The sequence below is a fragment of the Crocodylus siamensis genome, chromosome 5 (assembly GCF_052110815.1).
Source record: "Crocodylus siamensis isolate JL-2025a chromosome 5, ASM5211081v1, whole genome shotgun sequence".
Taxonomy (NCBI): Eukaryota; Metazoa; Chordata; order Crocodylia; family Crocodylidae; genus Crocodylus; species Crocodylus siamensis.
In genome coordinates, this window is record NC_143399.1 from 10,961,739 (window position 1) to 10,982,798 (window position 21,060).

Here is a 21,060-nt window from a genome sequence, read left to right on the forward strand (position 1 = left end):
CATGATAATTAGCTGGAACTTCATGCTGATGTAATTAAAGCTCTGTGTGTGGGCAGGGGAAGGAGGGGAGGAAAAAGGGAGAGAGATCAAAACCGTTTGGCAATGCTGCGCTAAGGTGAAAATGATTAGTTGAACAGGATGCGCCTCTCATCTGGTGTCTGTGCATTCTCCAAGGTTAAGATGTACATGCTGGAGGAAGACAAATTCCTCTCCTTCCGGATAGAGATGACCGTGCCCATGGCTGCCTGGCAGGCCTTCTGGCTTCTCTCCGACTTGAGGCGGAGGTGTGAATGGGATGGTCACTATGCGTAAGTACTTTGAAGCCGGCTAGAAGATTGTGGCCCGTGGACTCTGTTTATTTGGGGACAGGGACAGGAGGAGGAGTCTGACTGGATGGGACTCCCCAACTTCCTTCCTTTTGGTGTCCCTGCCTCAAAGTGGCTCTTCCAGCTGAGCAGGACTTGTCACTCCAGCCAGGCAGGATGCACGTCCCTTTTGTCCGCAACCCACTCCCAAACCCGGATCCCGTAGCGTGGCTGCATGCACCCAGACACCAGAGCTGTTGGTGACAGTGCTCCTCTGTGGCCTCGTGGAGCAGAAGCTGGGACTCAACTCATGTTTCTGTTAGATGAGCTCGAGGAGAATCTCCTTTAGCTGCCGGCTTCTGCCTCCTCTAGACCAGCGACTTGTGCAAGCCAGTTGAGGGCCCTGCTTGCCTGCTGGTGGCACTTCTGCTGGCTCGGGACCTTTATTTGAGAACCCAACCTAGCAGTGGGCTGTAGGCCTGCAGGGGTGGGTCTTCAAATAGTACATGTTGCGTTCCCACGTGGGGCGATTATGATCATAGCTTCCTGTCACCTAAGCTCCAGAATAGAAGGCTATGCTCCATCTCCCAGCAGCGGCTGTGCCCACTGGGTCATGCTGCAGCTGTCCACGTGCATGACTGGAATCAGATCTTAGCTGCTCCTGGCCTCGGAGGTTGGTTAGGATTTATTTTACTGAGAAGAGGAATGGGGTCAAGGGCACCCACATGCAGGCAGCTTGTCTTTATTTGGAGGTGCAATGGTGGGTTTGGTTTTTTACCTTTTACCTGAACAGAAACTAGACAGGAGAAGGGCACAGTTTTAAGCACTCTTTGAAGCATGGCGCTCGCTCTCTCAGGACCACCCTCTAGTTCACCGTCAGTGAATGCAGGACGTAACTCATCAAAGGAGCAGCCAGCAAAGTTGTTCTTCATCTTACGTTGCCTTGGGGCCATAACTCGCCTTCTGCTGGGTGTATGGTCACGTCCGCCCTGCTCTGGACAAGCTGCCGCTGAAACCAGAAGCAGTGTCGCTGCATCTGCCCAGCGCTTCCAGTGAGCTAATTAGCACTGTGAGGGATGCTGCCATGTAGCCAGTTCCCATGCTAATGAGCTTGTGTTGGCACCACAAGGACATAGATAGCTATGCTGCTTCTTATTTGGGAGGAAGCATGGCCAGAGCAGTGCGGTGTGTCTGAGGGTGCAGTAAGATAACCAATGAAGTAACTGGGCTTTTTTCAGCCAGTTTTACAGCTGGTTTCCTGACCTATAAGGTGCTTCAAAATGACTCCCTCTCAGGTCTCACTGGGAACCTATGAACTCCTTGGCTCTAATCTTAGCTACCGAACCACACTTCTTCCTTGCATCTTTCATTAAAACCTAAGTATTCCACTGAAAATGTGAACTTGATCTGACCCCATCCTCCAAATACGGCAGGTGTTAAACCACACCAGACCGGAAGAGGCACTGCACAAGAATGGTGTGGAGCCTACTCCATAATACTATTGTAATGCATAAAGTCAAAAGCTTTTACCCAGAATCTGGTCCAGAGCCCAGGGATTTTAGTTCATACTCTTTGCTTGCCTCTTATGGGGCAAAATCCTCACCAAAGTCAACACACACTCAGCTTAATGAAGGGCTTCAGGATTTGACCAGAAGGAATTATGTGGGATGCTTAATAACTTTGTTAGGGAAATGATACTCTGCGCCATTCTCATAGCACATTGCAAAGGTCACTAAAGACACAGTGGGAATCGGGCGCTTGTGGGCCCCTTTGCATCTGCAGGCACTTAAATGGGTTTAAAAATACTGCCCCATAGTCCTTGGGAGAGCTGACCTATTTATTTAAATCAGCCATGGTGGTTGCACTTCAGTGAAGAAAGCTTTTCTCCAGACCTCCCTGACCATCAAGAGCTTGGCTAGGTGTATTTTTATTTTGCGGGGTCTTCTCTGGCTTTGAACTAGCTCCAGTCTGAGACTGCCATGTGCCGCTGTATGATGAAACGGAGCCATGAGTAATGTCAGAGCTCCTGGGGGAAGGTCCCCCCACAATTGTGGGAAAATAAAATGACCTTTATGACTTCAGACAGTCCTTTCTAGAACACCCTTGTGGTCCTTTTCAGGAGTGCTGACCTGGTCCAGCAGGTTGACAACGATGACGTGATCTACCATGTGCTCACTCAAACCAACAGCCTAGAAAACAAACCTCAAGACTTCATCATCTTGGCCTCGCGAAGACAGCCTTGTGACAAGGGGTAAGTGACTGGGCCCTGCTTCCTAAGATCGCACCTCAGACGTACACCGGTGGTGCCTGCTTTATGAACTGGTCCCTGCCCATCAGTCCTCACGTACCGGCTGTCGGTGCACATAACGGGGATGACCGTGCTGGTGCTCGTTCTACCAGCATTATTATTTAGTATTCAGTGTTGAGGGTTCATGCAAAGTGGGCACCTGATTTTTAGCTGGAGCGGGTTGAGATTGTTACAGCTGAGATCTCGTAACTGGACAAAGGTGATCTGCAGAAATCCAAACGATCCCCAGAAACACACAGGCTGCTTCTGACAAGGATCCAAGCTTCTGCTCAACACAAGAGCAAGGGCCTGGTCGCTCCCCACCCTGGTATCTGCACAAAACACAGGGGACTGATGTCCGAGGCCCTGATCTGCTAGATTCAGGCTGTGCTTGGGGAGACTCCTAACCATGGGACTGGACAATCTCTGTGCACCCTTCCATATTGGCCAAGTGATCCTGGCCTGAACAATGGGCCTGGTTAATTTGAAAGCCGATATAAAACCCCGTGTTTTTCTCACCTTTCCAATGCATTTGTAACCAGTTTGTAATTGGGTTTCCTTCCTTTCCAGTGACCCATATGTTGTCGCGTTCCGGTCAGTCACGCTGCCCACCCACCCGGCAAACCCCAAGTATACCCGAGGGGAGACGCTGTGCTCAGGCTTTTGCATTTGGCAAGAGACAGAGGAGCTGGCCAAGGTGAGACTTTGAGCCCTTTGATTACTCTCTGATCCCAGATAACGATAACGAGTGCAGTGAACTTTGCCTGAGTGCTAGACCCAGGAGCCTCCCACATGCTGGCCTTCGGTTTTAGTACAAGTGCTTGATTCAGCTTCCCACCGTGCTTCATAAGAGGGAAAAACAAGGAGGGACTGGAGCTCGGGCATTTCACCCCCTTGCTTTGCAGTGAAGGTGCTGGAAGTGGGGGAAATCTCTCGAATCCTTCCATTTCTCCCCTTCCCTTGTTTAAAAAGCAGAACCTGCTCGAGTCGCAATGATCCTCCCGTGGCAAATAGCAAATAGCAAAGTTCCCAGAGAACCCGGGCTCCCTGTCAGGCAGTCTGCAGCCTGCAACTGCAGCTGCACAGCTCCTGCCTCGTGCCAGACGCATCTGGCAGGTCCGTGCCCAGGCCGAGGCCCTTGGCAGCCCCCTGCAGCTCACGAGTGAAACTGACGTCCTTGTCGATTTCACAGCTAGGCTGGCTGGGAAATTTGCCTTCCAGGGCGATACAGACCAAAACCAAATTCCAGGACGGCAACGTTTCCTGCAAACCAGGCAGCGTTAGCCACGTGAAAGCTCCTTTCGTAAGTCGCTGGCTGTCCCATCTTCTCCCCTGCTTGTTAACGGGTGCAGCGTCTTGGCCATCGTGAACACAAACTGATCGTGAAAAGAGGAAATCGAGACGTTCAGGTAGTTCATGCCCAATGTTCAAGCAGCTTTTCCCAGCTTCCCCGCCCCCGGCTGGCTTTGCTTTCAGTGTTCACACTCCCCAACACCAAAGAAGTGCCCTACCCCAGACTTTCGTGTGGATGACTAAACAGCGAAGGGACGTTTTATTCTTCAGTGCTGCAGAGCAGCTTTGCCACAGCTGCTGTTTCATGCTGTTGACTGGGGCAATGGGTGCCGTCCTTCTCCACCCAGAGGTATATAGAAAGTTACAGCCGTTGGATCAGAGTAGGTGGTGTTTTTGTGGCCTGCCCATACTAGACCCTCTCTCTGAGTGGCTTCTGGTAAATAGTGGATGGAGGAAGGCAGTGTTGCTGTGCTGCTGGGGGATGCCAGGGATGCATCATGAGTCAGTAACCACTGTGTGCTGTGGATTTCAGGTGGCCTATTACAACCAAGCTACTCCAGGATACCTAAACTACGTCACTGCTAACATCGCAGGACTATCATCAAATTTCTATGCCACCTTTGAAGCCTGTGAGAGATTCCTGATGAAGAACAAAGATAATATCACAGTCGGGCTCCAGAATCTGTAACTGTCCACACTTCTTCCACAATGCCTTTGGGATTGTCTTATGCACATACTGAAACTAATGACCTAGGTGAAATGCAGGTGGAAGAGGAAATTGGCCTTCTTCAAATGAGTGATTAGTTAAATACAGCTGGTGGCACTGCTAGTAAAGAACGGTAGTTTTAAATCCACCTGCTGCAGTACAACTAAAATGAGCTCAGACTCCAACATGCTTGATGGTGGTAATCAGAGAAGAGAAGGGAGATGAACACTTATAAGAAGACCGGGGTCAACCTCTGTGTCAGTTGTGAGGTCTCCGGTGGGTCTGGCGTGTTCACCTGAGTGCAAAATTTGGCCCTCCAAGAAACTGAAGCAAATAAGAAGGTTGGCCAAAGGGGAGGAGTACTGTCCTCCAGCCATTGGCCTTGCACTGAAAGAGGAAAGTGTAATCTGTTGAACTGAAAAGGGTTGTTTAAAATGCTGTAACCTCATGCACAGGAACGAACTTTTCTAGCAACATCTATCAAACCTGAAGCTTAGATTGAAAATAACCACTACCCAGAGGATTTCCACCAGTTCTTGTAATCCACTGGGGGAGTGTGGCCATCTTTACTCCAGTAAAGTAAACGAAGACAGGCAGGTTGTGGGGTGGAGGTGGGGGTGGGTGGGATCCAGCCTGCTTTATAGTAACCTGGTACTCATGTTCAACACACTAGGCATTATGATGTAGGATACCTCATTTGTGTGCTGCAATCTCATGCCCTGTCTCCTCCCAGAATATAATGGGACAGCAGTAAAACAACTCATTGCTTTTATGACCTCATCATAGCTCTTTTCCCTGGGTCTTCCTTGAATGGTGGCCACATATTTTCCTTGATCAGCCTAAGGCTGAGGGAGATGAAACTATTGGTGGTGGAAAATTGATTCCTTTTGTCTCACTCTTCTTGCAGCAGCAGTGCAGTTTTTAAGGAAATGTTTCCTTACTTGTTAGTAACTAGGGAACAAAGGGCTGAATTTCCAGAGCGCCTCTGCTTTGAAAACCATTTTCCTGTGATGTCTAATAAGCTACTTGAGTTGAACAATAAATATTAGACTCACCATCCAGATTTCTCCAGGCTATATTCTAGATCCCCTCAAGGCAACTCAAGACATTTTGCTGCTGACCATGACTGTAGGTGGGTATGGAAGAAGTGACAATAAATGCACATCATAAATACAGTGTGTGTGCGCGTGCATGTGTTTTTCAATGCAAATGTTTGGCCATGAATTACGTACAGCTCTTCTTGGGGAAGGGGATCCCCTTTGGCTCTACGCCCACATCTAGCTGAGGTTGGTCTCCTAGCCGCACAATGTCCGTGGAACTGGAGTGGAGGCAGGGAGGAGCAGGGTGGTTTGTGGTATATGAGCACGTTTCCTGGAGGTGAACTGCAGCAAACAGATCTGAATGATCCTTCTCTAAGGAGAGGGGAACTGGGAAAATGGGGCAATGTGGAGAGTGATGCCTTAGCCTCAAGTGTCCATTCACGAAACCCCCAAACCACTGCATCCAGCAGAACGGCTTCACATCCCAAGTGAGAAAATATTAACGATTATTAGTATTAATTTAGTAATAGAGGCCCTAGAGGTCCTTGGCTGCTTCCACTATTTTTATGTTGTGTTTAAAATAGACTGATGTGTGTTCTAGTCGATCTACTGCGCAGAGATTCAGTCTCCAAAGAGATGGTCCTTGCCCTGCCCCAAAGAGTGTGCAATGGAGAAAGGCAGTGGTAGGCAGGACCCTTGCTCACGTTGCTTGCTTAAAGGGCACGTACGCAGCCACGTCACTGCACTGTTCGCACGCGTGCCCTGTGGTAAAATAGACCTGCCCTGCACACTGGGGAGCCGCGTTAGATCAGCTGCACAGCGGTTCTAGGCCCCCTGCCTCAAGAAGGGCTTTGCACCTACATCCTAGTTAACGATGACCGGAGGGTAGGCATTATCCACTCCCTTGTGTCGCCCTCCCCACCTTCTCTGTAATAGTCCTTGAACAAAATGGACAGAGCCCATTGTGCAACTTTCTGCTCTGTTGGAAGCAAGGGCCCAAGCTTGAACCCAGGGCTTCCCCCTACCTCTGGCAACAGCCGACTCCCTGAGCCGCACCACAGTGCTCGCGCTCTTTCTCTCCTCTCCCCCCCGCCCCGGTATCTCCCCGTCTTGGCTTCCCAGAGCACCCGCTCCAAGGGGACAGCTGAAGATGGGGTTGCATAAAGTCTGACCTGGGTCTGGTGGTCAGGGCAGTGTGTTAGGCAGTCAGAGAGATGTAGACCCACACCTGGCTTTAAACCTCCTCACGGGGAGGCCAAATGGAAACAGATTTGGGGGTCCTGTTTGGAGGTGCTTTTTCAAGCAAAATAAAATGAAATTCTACATGAAAACTCATTCCAATTCATTGCCTTTCATCTGCAGCGCTTCCTTAGGGCACAGACACTCAACGTATTAACACCAGTGCAAGGTTTTATGCACCGGTGGGATTTACAGTGGGATCTAGAGCTGACAGATGACTGGTTACTCTGATGCAGCAAGCTGCCCTAGGTGGTATTACGGCTCTGTGCCAGTATGCGGCACTGGAGTAGGTCCTAGCCTGGTTCCACCGAACAAAGGCCTACCCCACGCTCGTTATGGGCAGGCATGGTGCGATGAACACCATTATAGTTTTGCTGTTATTTTTCCCCAGGATAAATCTATACTGAACGTTCGCAGGTTATGCTTGTGGAAGGCTACATGCTGTTTGTCCACTCTTCTTATTTTAATCCCAACATAAAGGCAGGTTACACTTACAAAGATGGTGTGGCTCCAACCTCAACAGATATTTGACCAACCGTGGAGCTTGGAAGAAACCTTACCAAACCACTTACTAAACTTTCAGAGAAATTCTAAGTTGTTAGACATCCGCCACGAAAGCATTTCTGTGTTGCCTTGGTATAATAGACCCTTTTTTGCGCTTGAGTACTGATAGACCGAAGTCCTGGAAAGCCATCCCCGTCGCTACCCTCTGAAGAGCTGTGTCGCACTGTGACGGTGTAGCTGGGCGATGCCTCCAGCAGCTTTGCAGTAGGTAGCCAGGACTTACCGAGCAGCACTGCCTCCAGCTGAAATGACACGCGTTGCCAGAGCCCCTTGCAGAGTGTGAGCATATCTTTTATCAGCAGGTCAGTGTAGCCATCAGTCAGCACTTCCCTGGGCCAGCAAGGGGCTATGGTGACGTGAGGGAAAATGGTGTTGATGGCATGCAGGAAGTCTTCCCCGTGCATGTAGCCCGGCGCGTCGAAGCTTCTGTAGGACACAGCCAGGCTAACCCATACGGGGCTGCATAAGAGATTCTTGGCATAGGCCGTACTAAGGAGCTCCAGCGCGGGGTGAAGTGCATCTGGTTTTGTCACATTCAGGAATATGCCCCACGGGTTTTGGCTCCTGGATATTGTCTGTAGACACTCTTCCAAGGAGGTGCCTGTTGATGCAACTGGTATGAGATTTCCACCGGTGCCGTTTTGCACAGCGACGTCCAGTATGATCATGCCGCTCCTATCTAGAAAAGAAACCAAAGAGGAGATTTCTCTTTATGAACTTGAGCAGAAGTGGCCCCTTGGATGCAGCAAACTTACCGGTAGGTGTAATTTAGGACTGAGAATTTGAGGCATGTAATGTCTCCATTGTATCTGGCTTTGGGTAAAATTAATTTGACAGCTAATTCCCAATGGGCTTATTGTCTTGATTGTTTTAACCAAACGCACTGATCCAGCTGTGGGGTAAATCTACCTGAGGAGGCAAGAGCTGTCACTCTTCTTACATACCTCAGCTTCCCTCAGTCCGTGCGACGCCTTGCAGTCCTGGCTGGTAGACCAGTGCCGTGCTGCTGGAGGCCTAGTTGCTGCTATACCTCCTTTAGACTATTGGCTCTTAGCCCAGGATCACTGGGTCATCTGAATCCCATTTCTAACCTAGGATTGTTGCTCATGAGGGATCCTCAACTGCTTGAAACAGCTTGGGTTTGAATCATGCACCATTAGGGCTTCCTGCACCTTGCACAGGCTATTCTACAGTTGTTACTGCTGGGTCAGGTCCTCCCAGTAGTCGGCTTATAGGTCTTCTTTTGTGGTAATTCATCCCACTAAGCCTACTTATATCCCACCTTCCGCCCCTAGTGCCACTGGTTTATCTATTGATGTTACTGGTGTGGAGCTCGCAACTCAGCATCTCACAGATCCCTCCTCCTTCCTATTCCTAACTTCTCATTTCCTTGCCTTTTTCACAGCTCTGTCTGTAACCAGCCCATTCGCATGTCTGCTGCAATCCTAGCCTCCCTGCCACGGTGCGCTGCAACACTTAGCAAGTGCCATTTGTTCTCCCTCTTATAAACCCACGCTGCCTAGATTTTTTTTTTTAGCTGGCTAAGGGGGGAAATGTGTGACAGTCACCTGTAAGCGTGGACCATGTCGATGTCTTGCTTTCATTGTGTTCCACTCCATACCACTCTATGGAAAGGCCGTCCCCGTCTGATGGGTGAAAATACTCGAGTAAATCACCCCCAGGGTAGTAGACTCTCTTCCTGGTCGACTTCACTGTGAGGTTGAGAGGAAAAGAAGCAAACACCATCAATCCATGCAGTGCATTACTTGTGCTTTTGGCTCTCAGGCTCTGCCTATAGGAAGAAGCCAGCACCAATCTGTGAGTTACCGTCACTGCTGCTTTACCGCAGGTGGTAAGTTAGGACTGTAACACAGCCGGGTCTGCGAGTTGTTAAATGGGCTGTGACCCTGCTCAGGGGAGGGAACAACCTAGAACTGCACATAGGATTAAATCGCCAGGACCCCTGCTCACAGACTGAACGTGGCCTCTGTAGCCAGCAATTTAGCTAGCTGTGTCCCGATCAAGCAGCACTTGTTACTGTTTAAACTGAACCTGGGATCATGGGCAGATGAAGAGTGAAAGCACTTTACAGCTGATCAGCTGTAAATTAAAAGCTCAGCATCCAGTGCTGCCAGTCCCAGCTGTCACGCATACATGGCTGCGAGCAGAACTTGGGCTCAGAGCTTCCTAAGTGCGTGCCGACTGCTGCTGCTGTCACCGACTGGCGAAGGACGGGGGAGAGCAATGCCTCTCTGCTTGTTTGTGGTGCGATGGGGTGTTGCTGTAAGTTCTGCTACTTGACTTTTATTACTTCCGAAATTTAGGCCTTGTCTATGCTGGAAGGCAACCAGTGATCTAATGAACCAGACAACACAAGGGACGATGTTCGGAGCTATTCCGTGACAAGGTTTTTAAGCTACAGCTTAAAACTCTGGGAGGACCTGATTCTTTTTTTACCACCTGCTTATGTCTCATCTTAAACACAGCGAGCCTTTTCCCTAAGCATCTAGGGAGCACTGGGCACCACCGCTTCTCCAATTAAAGTGCAAGAGGTTACAAGATCCCCCCCAAAATGCCCTGGCAAAATCAAGGCAGACCGTACTTGGCAAACCTGACTGCTCCCAAATAATCTAAGTAGTTTTAAAATGCACCGTGATCAGATTACGAATGAGACCAAGACACAGATGCCTGTGATCACAGGGGTCTGAACTCGGACTCGAGAGGTCTCTTCGAGTCCTGTGTTCCTACACACACCCCCAGGCATGGGGAGAGGGGACCTTTTTCATGTCAGAGCAGCACAAGAGAGCATGAGCACTCCTTTATTCCTGTGTCACTCATCAGCCCAGATGGCAGAGCAATGCGTTTCTGGGCAATAGTTTCCACCCCCCATTTCCAGGTCAGACCTCCCCCAACAGCAGCTGAGCAGAGGTAGCCAAGCACAGGATGAAATGATCTCTGTGGGTATGAGAGGAAAAGCCCACCTTGGTGGGTAGGGAGACTGGCTGGTCTAGGAAGCCTTTTCTCCCTTTGGATCCATGAGAAGGAGGTGTCATAGACTGTCACCCTCCGCGTATTGATTTTGACAGGCAAGGACTGTGTCGTTCCTAGTCACTCTGCTGATTTAAACCTGGCATTGAGCTGAGAGGGCTACTGTGCAATTTCTGGTTATATATCTGCTTTAGGACAAGGGACAACTCACTGTATTTGCCCCCCCCCCCGTGTGTATACCACAGGTGTCAAAGCACAGAGGAGTGGGCTCCAGTGAACTGTCTGCGTAGGCAGTGGCATAGCCCTCCTCACCCATGAGACTGGAGCAGAGCCGGGAGTTGGTGTGGGTTTGTACGAAGGCCACAGGATTGGGTGCCAGGAGACCGCAGCTCTGTTCTCAGCTCTGCCACTGACCTGTTGAGTGACCTTGAGCAAGTCATCTAATCGCTCAGTGCCCCGCTTCCCCCACTCCCAGCCTTAGCCATATTTATTTAGGGTGCAGGTTCACAGCCATGCAGTCTGCCTTTATATCAGTGTTACTGGGGAGGGGACACGATGTACAGCCCTACACTGCCATAAAGCACTCCCCCATGAGGTACAGTTACCCCCTGGAAATCAGGAGTGTGGGTTGCATGGGTGGTGGGAGTGTGTGCCCATAACTCTAGTCAGCTCAAGGCAAACAGGCTGTTCCTGCCTCCTCTCCTGCCTAGCCTGTAGTAGTGCCTATTGCAGGCAGCTGCCTTGGGATTGCTGGTCACTCGCTTCCTCCAGCTACTAGTGTAAGTATTCTGTGTCTGCACCCTAAGCAAGCTGTGCATGCATGCAAAGCCATTAGCGCACTAGGTTTAGAAACAGATGTTGTCAAATGAGGCAGAGCAGCTGTGCTAGGACGTGTCCTGGCACAGCTGATCCGCTTCATGGAGGGAAACGCACACTGCCTGTTGTCCCACTCATTGGTCTTGTGGGACATTGGGTGACGTGTCGTCCTGGGGCTTGAGGGGCCAGATCGTGTGCACCCTAGGAATCCCTATGCAGGTCAAGCTCTGGTAGCACCTCGCTTTCTCCACTTACTGAGATGTGTCCCCAGGGTCTCCAAGGAAAGCCAGGGGGCTTTAGGGGCCCAATCTGGTATGGGAATCCCTAGGGTGTGCAGGCTCGGTCCATTCAAACTCCCAGAGCACGTGCTTGAGGGCGGATGGAAAGCATGGGAAGCCTGCGCTCTCCCACCACAAAGTAAACAGACATCTGCTGCTAAACACCAGCCCAAATTGATACTCTCTGAGTCAAGGCTGCTATTTGTGGTGTGACAAGGGGCATGGGTGTCTGTTTATTTAGCTTTTGTGCTGCCATACAAATTTGAATGGCAGCACCAAGGTGATGAAACGTGATGTCTGTTTGCTCCCTAGGCTCCCAAGCTGACACGGGGCTGCTGGGCAATACCATCATCCAAACATACAGGCCATTTCCTTGAACTGAGACAAGACGGGATCATAAATGTCATAGTAGATCTGCTCAGCACGGCTGTTATCCCGGATGAACAGGAGGTCCTCCACCATCACTGGGTCTGTCTTCCCCTGCCACAGGGTCAGGCTGTACCTATGGAGAAAAGATGCAGCTGAGTTGCGGGGCTTCCTGCAGGCTCCTGGGCTGCCTCTGTGTGACTTGGAGGTGCAGCTGGCTACTTAGCCGCAATTTCTTTGTGGTCTTTCAAAGGGAAAAGCACCCTGGGGCTTAAGTGTTTGGTAGCTCTGGGAATCTGGAAAGCCAGTATTGCCCAGGGCACTAGACATTTCTCTTTTAGCGAGTCACACTGCCAGGCTTGTTCATGCTCAAGTGTCCAACTACACAAGATTCCTGCAGTGTGGGTATAACGCGTGCTTAGAGGCCCCACCTTCTTGAGCTGTAGTGTAGATAAGGCTCTGCCGGCCATTACTGTTGTCTAGCTGGCCAAGTTAAACCTCTTGACAAATTGAAGACAAACTGGTGCTGCAAATTGCTTACCTCTCTGACTGGTTCAACAGCCAGCTGAAATGAGGCCAGGCCAGTCTCACCATGACGGCCCGGACAGGGAAAGTCACTCTCTGGGGCAGGTCCCTGATGAGGTCATGCATCTTCTGAATCATTGCCCTGGTGTAGGTTTGATTTGGAAACAGCGGTGAATAGAGGGTCGTCCACCCTGGAGACAGAGTGCAGTTCGGGTACTTCTCCTGGACGAGCGAGAGGAACCTAGAGGAACCACGTTTACGGCAGGGTTCACTGCTAAGAAGCGACTCCAGGAAGCAAAACCCTGTTGTTAAACCCACAAATCTTTGAACTGTGTAACGGATGCCACTAGATGGGGATCTTGATGTATAAACGCACATGCACACAGGCGCTGCTGCTGGCACACACAAGCGAGTTTGCCTTTTCTCCCCCGAGAAGACAAGTGAGGGTGAGCTGCGACACGGATCTGCACCCACCGCTCTCTCCTGGCTCTCCCTCGGCTCTGAGCTAACCCTCCGACAGACCCCAGGTCTACTGCGGCCCGGAGCCGGCCTGTTTGGATTCACAGCAGGCTGCAGCGATGGTGGGGGACATGGTCTGTCTGAGGCCTGAGTTCAGTGGAAAAAAGACGGATGTTTAAAATGGTATAAATACGGATAATACTTATAAAAGAAACCTACCCTTCCCCTCAGTGGCCTGCACTTTCAGCCATGCAGCACATGCTGTGGCAACCTGGAAAAACCTGTATATCCCGCAGAGCGCGAGGAGGCTGGCGCAGCCCCAGCTTGGCCGGCAGGCTGGGACAGGGCTCCCAGAGTTATTCATTAAACTGTGACACTATGCAGAAGACTGCAAACGCCTCTTAAAACACAGCAAATTGCTTAAACTGCTGTATCGAAAGGAGATCGTTCCTGGAAATGCTGTAGGGTTTTAGTGTGATTAACTTAGGACCCTGTTGCTTTGAGCCTCATTGAAACTATAGATGTTTGTCTCTGTAAGAGGGAAGAGCCTCCAGAGCTGAGTCTAACTGTCCTCTCTGCCGCTTCTGCTTTACTGGGCCCTCTGGGGCTGTTTGTTCCTCCGAAGAAAGGAAAGGTAAACTGCGGGGGGGATAACACATTTACTGCGGTGGGGGATAACACATTTCCAAAATGAATGCCTCAATTCCTGGCCATGTTGTGGATTTAAGTCTGGCCCCAAAACTCCCGTCAGCCACGTAATGCACTCACTGGTGTGTAAGGGGCATCTGAAATCAATAGGGACCTCGGGTCATGGGAAAGCAGGCTCCTTTGAGCTTAAAAACTCTGTTTTCTGTCCAGAAGATTCACGCTGCCAACCTGGGTTGGTTACGAGTATTGTCCATTGCCATACAGACAGCTGGGTTGATTAAACTCATGTCTCTACAGAGGCGCCCAGGGGGCGAGGGGATGTTTAGAAATTCCTCGAGCTTGTTCTCCCCCTCCCTGTATTTTCGCACTTACAATGCGCTGCTGAATATAATACACGGCTTATTTTGGAAAGGCAGAATGAAGGGAAAAAAACCCAACTTTTTCTTCTTGTAGTAGGTAACTGAGTAGCAGTAGCTAAGGAGCTGCCCGCACTCATTGCTCTGCTCTCCATGCATCATGCAGACTTTACTGTAGTTTTTGCCTGGTGAGCGGCAGAAACTGCTCCTACTGTATTTCCTGGCGTGTAATGAGCGGTCCAAATACCAACCGCTGGCTTTTGGGGGGAAACAAGCACTGCATTTTATGCAAGAAAGTACAGCACCTGCTAGCCTAAAGGCTCAGGGGTAAGCAGGCCCCTCGGTATTTCTGCGGAGCTGGTCCTGTGTGACCGGCGATGTTCTGGAGAGCTCTCTTATCGCCTTGTATATCAGCCCCTCAGCTGAATGCCCATCTCTGGTGTCCCGGTGGCTGCTGGAAAGGCTTTAGCACCAGGTTGTAATCGAGTGTTTCATCCCACGTCTATTGTGTCATTCTGGGAGATAAGGGCCAGGGTTGTGCGGCGGGGGACCGGCCTGTGTGCACCTGAGGGTACCTGCGGGCTATGACTGCTACCTCTGCCTCTTCCTGTAGTTATACAAGCCTAGCAAACCCACTGCAAGCTTAACCCCTGTTTTAATCAGGAACTTGCAGAGGTAACAGTGACGGCAAGAGGTGATGCCTGCTCCTGAGTGACCCCTCTCCCTTGGAAACGGCTGACTGGCATGGGGTTGATTGGAGGGTGCTTGACTGGGGTGACTGGGGGGTGATGGTTCAGATTCTCCAGGGCTTGAGAAGCACAAAGCAAGTGGTCAGGAGAGCTGGGCGTACTCACGTGCTGGCATTGAGTGATATGTTTAGGGGCACGTTGGGGCCCTCCAGAATATCCGCGTTCAGCCACACCGGTCGGTTGATGTCCACCTCCTGAGATTTCTTTAGCAAAATCTCCAGAGCGGGGCCAACAGCTTTGATGCTTTTGAAATCCAGCTTGATCCCTGCCAGAGAGAGCGTTGCTCTTTGCAGTCCCGGTGCCACTTGACATGAGCGGCTGATCCACTCCCAGCACCTTTAGCGAGGGGCCCTATGTTTATCACTGCCCTGCCACTGGCCACCGCAAGTGCTGCTTCATTATATAATCATACCATCATAGCAAAGTAGGGCTGGAAGGAAGCTTGGGAAGTCTCCTCTGCGTCGGGATCATAGACACATAGAAAATGAGGGTTGGAAGGGACCTCAGGAGGTCACATGTAGTCCAACCCCTACTCAAAGCACGACGAGCCCCAACCAGATCATCCCAGCCAAGGCTTTGTCTACCCAGGTCTTAAAAAACCTCCAGGGATGGAGAGTCCACCACCTCTCTGGGTAACTTGTTCCAGTGTTTTACTATCCTCCTAGTGAGAAAATTCTTCCCAATATCCAACCTCAACTTCCCTTGCTGCCACTGGAGCCCATTGCTCCTTGTTCTGTCGTCTGCCACCACTGAGCACAGTCCAGCTCCAGCCTCTTTTGAACCCCCCTTCAGGTAGTTAAATCAGCAGTCTCCTCTTCTCTAGACTATATAAGCCCAGTTCCCTCATCCTCTCCTCATAAGTCATGTTCCCCAGCCCCCAAACCATTTTTGTCACCCTCCACTGGACTCTTCAATTTGTCCACATCCTTTCTGTAGTGGGGGGTGGGGAGGGGGGCATAAAACTGAGCACAGGACTCCAGATGTGGCCTCCCCAGTGCTGAATAGAGGGCAAGAATCACTTCCCTCAATCTGCTGGCAACACACCTACCCATGCAGCCCAGGATGCCGTTAGCCTACTTGGCAACAAGGGCACACTGCTGGCTCATAGCCATCTTACTGTCCACTGTCACCCCCAGGTCCTTTTCTGCAGAGCTGCTGCCCAGCAGTCGCCCCGGTGCATGGGATTGCTCCGTCCTAAGTGCAGGACTTTGCACTTGTCCTTGTTGAACCGCATGAGATCTCTTTTGGCTTGATCCTCCAAATTGTCTAGGTCACTCCGAATCCTAGCCCAGCCCTCCAGCGTATCTACTCTCCCCTGCCCCCCAACTTGGTGTCATCCGCAGACTTGCTGAGGGTGCACCCCATCCCATCCTCCAGGTCATTGCTGAAGACATTGAGCAAAACCAGCCCCAGGACCAACCCCTGGGGCACTCCACTTGGTACCAGCTGCCAACTAGACATTGAGCCATTGATTACTACTATCTGAGCCTGATGCTCCAGCCAGTTTCCTATCCACCTTACAGTCCATCCATCCAGCCCGTACTTCCTTAGCTTGCCTGCAAGAATGTTGTGGGAGACCGTATTAAACGCCTTGCTAAAATCAAGGAACACCACATCCACCTGTCTCCCCATGTCAGTCCGACCTATCCTTTAGACAGGATCATTCCTATCTAAACCATGCCACACGACATCCTTGTCTAACCCCTTTCTAAAACTGCACAATCAATTCTGTCATGTAACTGCAAGGCCCGAAGTCACCACAAGTGCCCTAACCTGCCACAAGTAAAGCAGGGGGTTGAGGGCCGGCAATGTCCTACCGTTGGAAGAGGCCGACAGGGTCATGAGCAGAGCATTTAGGCATCCTTTGTTTCCATAAACAACTAAGGGCAAGGGTTTGCATCAGCTGATTGAAAAGCACACCTTCCCTTACCTTTGCGTGAAGAGTTCAGGACGGCATCCAGCCACTCCTGGAAAGAGTTATCACTGTAGATGGCAGGAGGATGTGCCATGATGGGCTTGGTTGTCTCGTTAGGGGTCATGTTTCCTTCTATGTTGATATCCGCTTCCAGCACCATGACCTCACCTGTACAGGCGATGAAGCACAGGATGAGGCCTTGTCTGGGTGCGGCATGACGAGAGGGAGAGACTTGGTGTATAAATCACAGCTCCTACACCTCGGAGGCGTTTCAGGAGGGGCTTGATCTTGCAAAGTGCTGAGCACCTGAGGTAGGATCCGGCGCTGCGCTCATCTTTCAGCAGGTGCTAAAGCTGACAGGACTTGGAGAGGAGTGCCATACTTGCTGCCCCACCTCCCCCAGTGTCAGCAGGGCTGCGTCAGCTGGGGAGGGCGACCACAGCCTCTGGCTGATATAGGTATGCTAGCAAAGCGTGGTAGCACAGACCAAGCCTTGCGTACCTCCGTGATGTCTCCGGCCTCCTCTAGCCCAAGTAGAAACAATTCCCATATATAATATTCAGGACCCCTCCAAGGCAGCAAACCGTGCTACCACCCCTGCCTCTAATTAACAAGCAGCAGTCTAACTGGCTGTCAGTACAACAGATGAGCGTGTCTGGGTGATCATGGCAGGCCTGATCCAAAGCCCAGCAAGGTCCTGGGAGGCTTTATGTGGAGCTGGACTGAAGGCACCAGAAAGGTGGTTCTTCTCGACTTGGTGTTAGACACCCGCTCCCAACGGGGCTTGTTACTCTGAGCCCCGCTTCCAAGCGATAAGTGCTCCCTGACTCCTCAGGTGACGGACACAGGACGGCAAAGTTCGCTGTTCTCCTTCTGGAAGGGCTCCAGACGCTCCCTGTGATAGATCTGATCTGAGAGATGAAATGGGTGATCTGCACAGCTTCGCGCAAGGCCATCAAAAGCTGATTTTTTTTGCACCGCCACGGAGCTCTCGGGCCTGTCTGCGTGCACATTATCGCCTCGAGACAGAACCGTTTCAAACTGAATGTGGCACAAAACGTTCAATTTGTATAGAACAGCCTTATCTCGTGAAACTCTGAGCAATCCCTCCTTTTTATCACTGTGATGTGAACTATCCCTTTCTACTTATCATCAGAGATTGCTGCTGCTTGATTAAGTGTAGAGAATGATATATTCATCTGAACATTAAACTTTAACTGACCTCTTCTCTTCCTTAAATATTAGACTTTTTACTACTAAGAAACCCACTGTCAGGCTGTTTTGTCTTATCTTATATCTGGGATAATCCACTCAGAAGTGTCTCATAGGGTGGAAACCTCTCCCCAGTCAGATGAATGTATAAATAAGGCAGCTTTACAAATGCTGAGTGGCCACTAATCCCATGTGATCGCTCCAAAATCCAATATGCTCCAGGGCTGCCCGGGTTGCCCATATTGTGCTCTAAGACCCAGCAAACCCACGGCCTGGAAGCACAGCCCCTTTCGCACCGACTTCAATCAAACCAGGACTTGACCCCACGGCTTACCAATATCACACCATTAGGAATATAAGGGCTGAGCACGTGTTGTACCTCAGACCCACAATGCCTGCCACCTTGCCTGTGGCAGCTATTTAATGCTTTAAAAAGGGGAAAACTCCCTGGTAGCTGAATGCAGGGCTGCTCAAGGAGGAAAAGAGTCCTTGCTGCCTCGTGCAGGGGTCAGCTTGGGACCTGTGGGCTGAGGACTGGTTGCCCCGGCTATGCTCGCTTTCCTAGCTCTGGAGACAATCAGGGATGGGAAAAGAAACCCATTACTCTTTAAGGCATCTTCCATCTCGCTCTTTTTGTTTGCAGCATGGTACCAGGTGACAAGCAGCCCATCCTTTCGGGGAATGCGCCCCAGCTGTAGCAGATAGTCCAACAGGTCTCCAGCTGTGCTGAAGGCTGGTTCAGGCGCTGGGTCTGCAACAAGGAGGAAGCAGCATTATGAATGACTTCGGGAAATCAATGTCATACTCAACCAGGCAGAGGGCAGGGCAGATTTGCACCTGCTAGATGAACTAAATCAGAGTTGCACGTGCTTTCATAAGCAGCAGCTTTCTTCCTCAAACTACAGCAACCCAAGTCTGGACTTTTATGAGGGGTGAGCTAGGGACACGAAGGGAAATAATACTATAACCGCCTGACTGCGCCCAAAGATTTATGTCCTGATAGAAGAAGCTCACTAGTATTATGGGATGCACTTGTTTCAACTCCTGCAGAGCCAAAGAGGTTAACATCTGTTAACTAGGCAGCTTTTGGCAGATGGGTGTGATGAATAGACTGCCGGCTTCATCTGTGGGTGGCGAGGAGGTGTCGCAGGAATCGCCGCGCTTAGCATTTGGGATCAGATCCTGCAGCTCCCTGCACAGGGGGAAGGACGCTCTGCCGGGACGAGCGTGCCAGGGGCTGGGGCCACCAGTTGCTTAGAGCAGTGCTGCTCAACCTTTTCCCCCAGTGGGCCAGGTGGGCGGTGGGATCCCACTGGTGGTCCCGATCTGGTACTGGCACCCGTGTGGTGGTGCCATTTGGCCACATGGAAGAGATGCGGGGTAGCCCAGGTGCAACCTAGCCCTGTGGGGGCAAACGGGGGCATGGGTTGGCCCTAACCTGGCCCCGCAGGGGGAAAGGAGAATGGCCTGGCCCCGATCCAGATGCAGCACAGGGGTGTGACCTGGCTATGATCGGCGCGGGCTTTGGGAATATGGTGGGGGGGTGGTGACTAGTAATGGCCACCACTCCCCCCACTGCCAAATTTCCCACCCCATGGGCCTGAAGCCACAGTTCACGGGCTGTATTTGCTCGGGATCGAGCACCCTGAGAAGACAGAGAGCCCGGCAGTGCCCTCAGACAGGCACCGGGTGCCTTTGAACCCCAGCACAGACTCTCAGCCCCCGCCCGCAGCCACAAATAAGCCCTGTAAAAAAAAATGCGATTAAAAACGGCCGTGCTCTCTGGATCCTAACCAACCGCCTCAGTCCCAGACCCTCACGAACTCAAAGGAAACAAACACAATGATCTTTCCTTCAAGCTACTGACTTGTCTGCTGAGTCCACCTGCATGCGCTATGGCAGGGCCAGTGTCCCGCCCTGCGCAGTGCGTATTGACAGTCCCGCGGGGGGCTCTTCATTGTCACTTAAGCCGGGCCTCTGGGGGAGCTGGGATTGCAAACGCTCCCGGCTGCCGGACGCCGTGCAGGCTGACTGGAGCCCGGTCCTCGAGGGGAGATGATGGGAGAGCTGCACAAACTGGGAGAGCCACAAGCCTGCACCCCTAAACCTCATGCTGCAGCGTCGTTGCTTCTGCCTGCACCTGCCCCGCCGACACGCTTCCACACCCGTGCGCCCGCTGCCCAGGGGTCGGCTGCGCCCTGCCCCTTCGGCATAGCCGACTTCAGTCCACCTTCTGTCTCATGCAGACGGCCGTGCATCTCTGGGACCGCCTGGGGTTGCCGCTCCAGCTCGCCTCTGTACCTGAGCGCGGCGCCGTGCGGACGGTCAGACACACAGCTAGCGCCACGCAGGCGGCGACCACCGCGACGGCACAGACGCCAGCAACTGCAGCTCCTTTCCTTCCCGGGGAGGGGCACCTCTTCTTGCTGGGAGTCATCCCTGCCCTCTCAAGGCACTCCCCTGGGAGCGGCCGGGCTGTCCAAAAACGCCGCTTCGTCCGACAGGAAAGCGAGGGACGGCTGGCTGGCTGCAGAGGGGGGCTTTTAAACTGACGGCTCGAGTGTCCTCAGCCTTCAGGAGCTATGTACAGCCTCCCAACCAGTGCTCTTCAAGGGCCTCTTTGACGAGCCCAGCCCTGCCTCGGGGGGACTTTGGCATGGAGAGGACTTTACACAACTTTCCTGGGTTGACCTAGCCCCGCCTTCAGTCATTCAAAGCCCCAATGTCCATTCCCACGCTCTCTGCAGCGAAGCCGAGCGCCCCCTCCCTCTGACGCCACGTGTGCAGCCTGCCGAGCCAGGCACCCGACAAGTCCCGGCTACAGTTGCATGGTGAAGCGCATGCCTTCCTCCCCGGCCGTGCTGGCATGCATGGGCCCGCGACCTGCCACCTGCTCGCGAAGCTCCAGCGGGGTTTGGAGAAACAAATACAAAGCCAAGCTGAGGCCAGCCCAGACCAGCTCCCATTGCCAGGAGCTGTCAGTAATATTTGCCTGAGCAGCTGCTGTCTAAAGCAGTGGTCTCCAAAGTGGGGTGCACAAGACGATCCATTGGGGTGCGGCAAGAAAATATTAGAACTTCTATTTAGCGTATTTATATAAACATACATACATTGGGAGGGTGTGCTCAAACATTTTTTACTGATGGGGGGGCACATATACATATAGTGGGGGGGTGCTCAAACATTTTTTACTGATGGGGAGTGCGAATATAAATATACATACATTGGGGGTGCGTGCTCAAACTTTTTTTACTGATGGGGTGTGCAAATATAAATATACATACATTGGGGGTGCGTGCTCAAACATTTCTTTA

The 21,060-nt window shown here is 51.6% G+C and overlaps 2 protein-coding genes across 5 annotated transcripts in view; one reads left to right on the forward strand and one right to left on the reverse strand.

Moving 5' to 3' along the window:
• ACOT11 (acyl-CoA thioesterase 11) overlaps nt 1–5,766 on the forward strand; it is an 89,090-nt gene extending 83,324 nt beyond the window's left edge. For all 4 annotated transcript variants that reach the window (XM_090048560.1, XM_090048556.1, XM_090048557.1 and 1 more), the window contains 4 exons: nt 175–308; nt 2,425–2,556; nt 3,163–3,289; nt 4,418–5,766. In XM_090048560.1, coding sequence (XP_089904686.1) covers nt 175–308; nt 2,425–2,556; nt 3,163–3,289; nt 4,418–4,573 — 549 coding nt within the window. In that variant the 3' untranslated portion in view covers nt 4,574–5,766. The remainder of the gene's footprint in view (nt 1–174; nt 309–2,424; nt 2,557–3,162; nt 3,290–4,417) is intronic.
• Nucleotides 5,767–7,336: 1,570 nt separating this feature from the next.
• FAM151A (family with sequence similarity 151 member A) lies at nt 7,337–20,407 on the reverse strand. The gene is made up of 8 exons (XM_090049509.1): nt 20,048–20,407; nt 18,351–18,497; nt 16,550–16,702; nt 14,725–14,884; nt 12,424–12,648; nt 11,879–12,018; nt 9,003–9,146; nt 7,337–8,113 (listed from the first exon to the last, which is right to left on the reverse strand). The coding sequence occupies exons 1-8, from the start codon at nt 20,181–20,183 to the stop codon at nt 7,461–7,463; spliced, it is 1,758 nt and encodes a 585-aa protein (XP_089905635.1). The 5' UTR covers nt 20,184–20,407; the 3' UTR covers nt 7,337–7,460.
• Between the last annotated feature and the right edge of the window lie 653 nt (nt 20,408–21,060).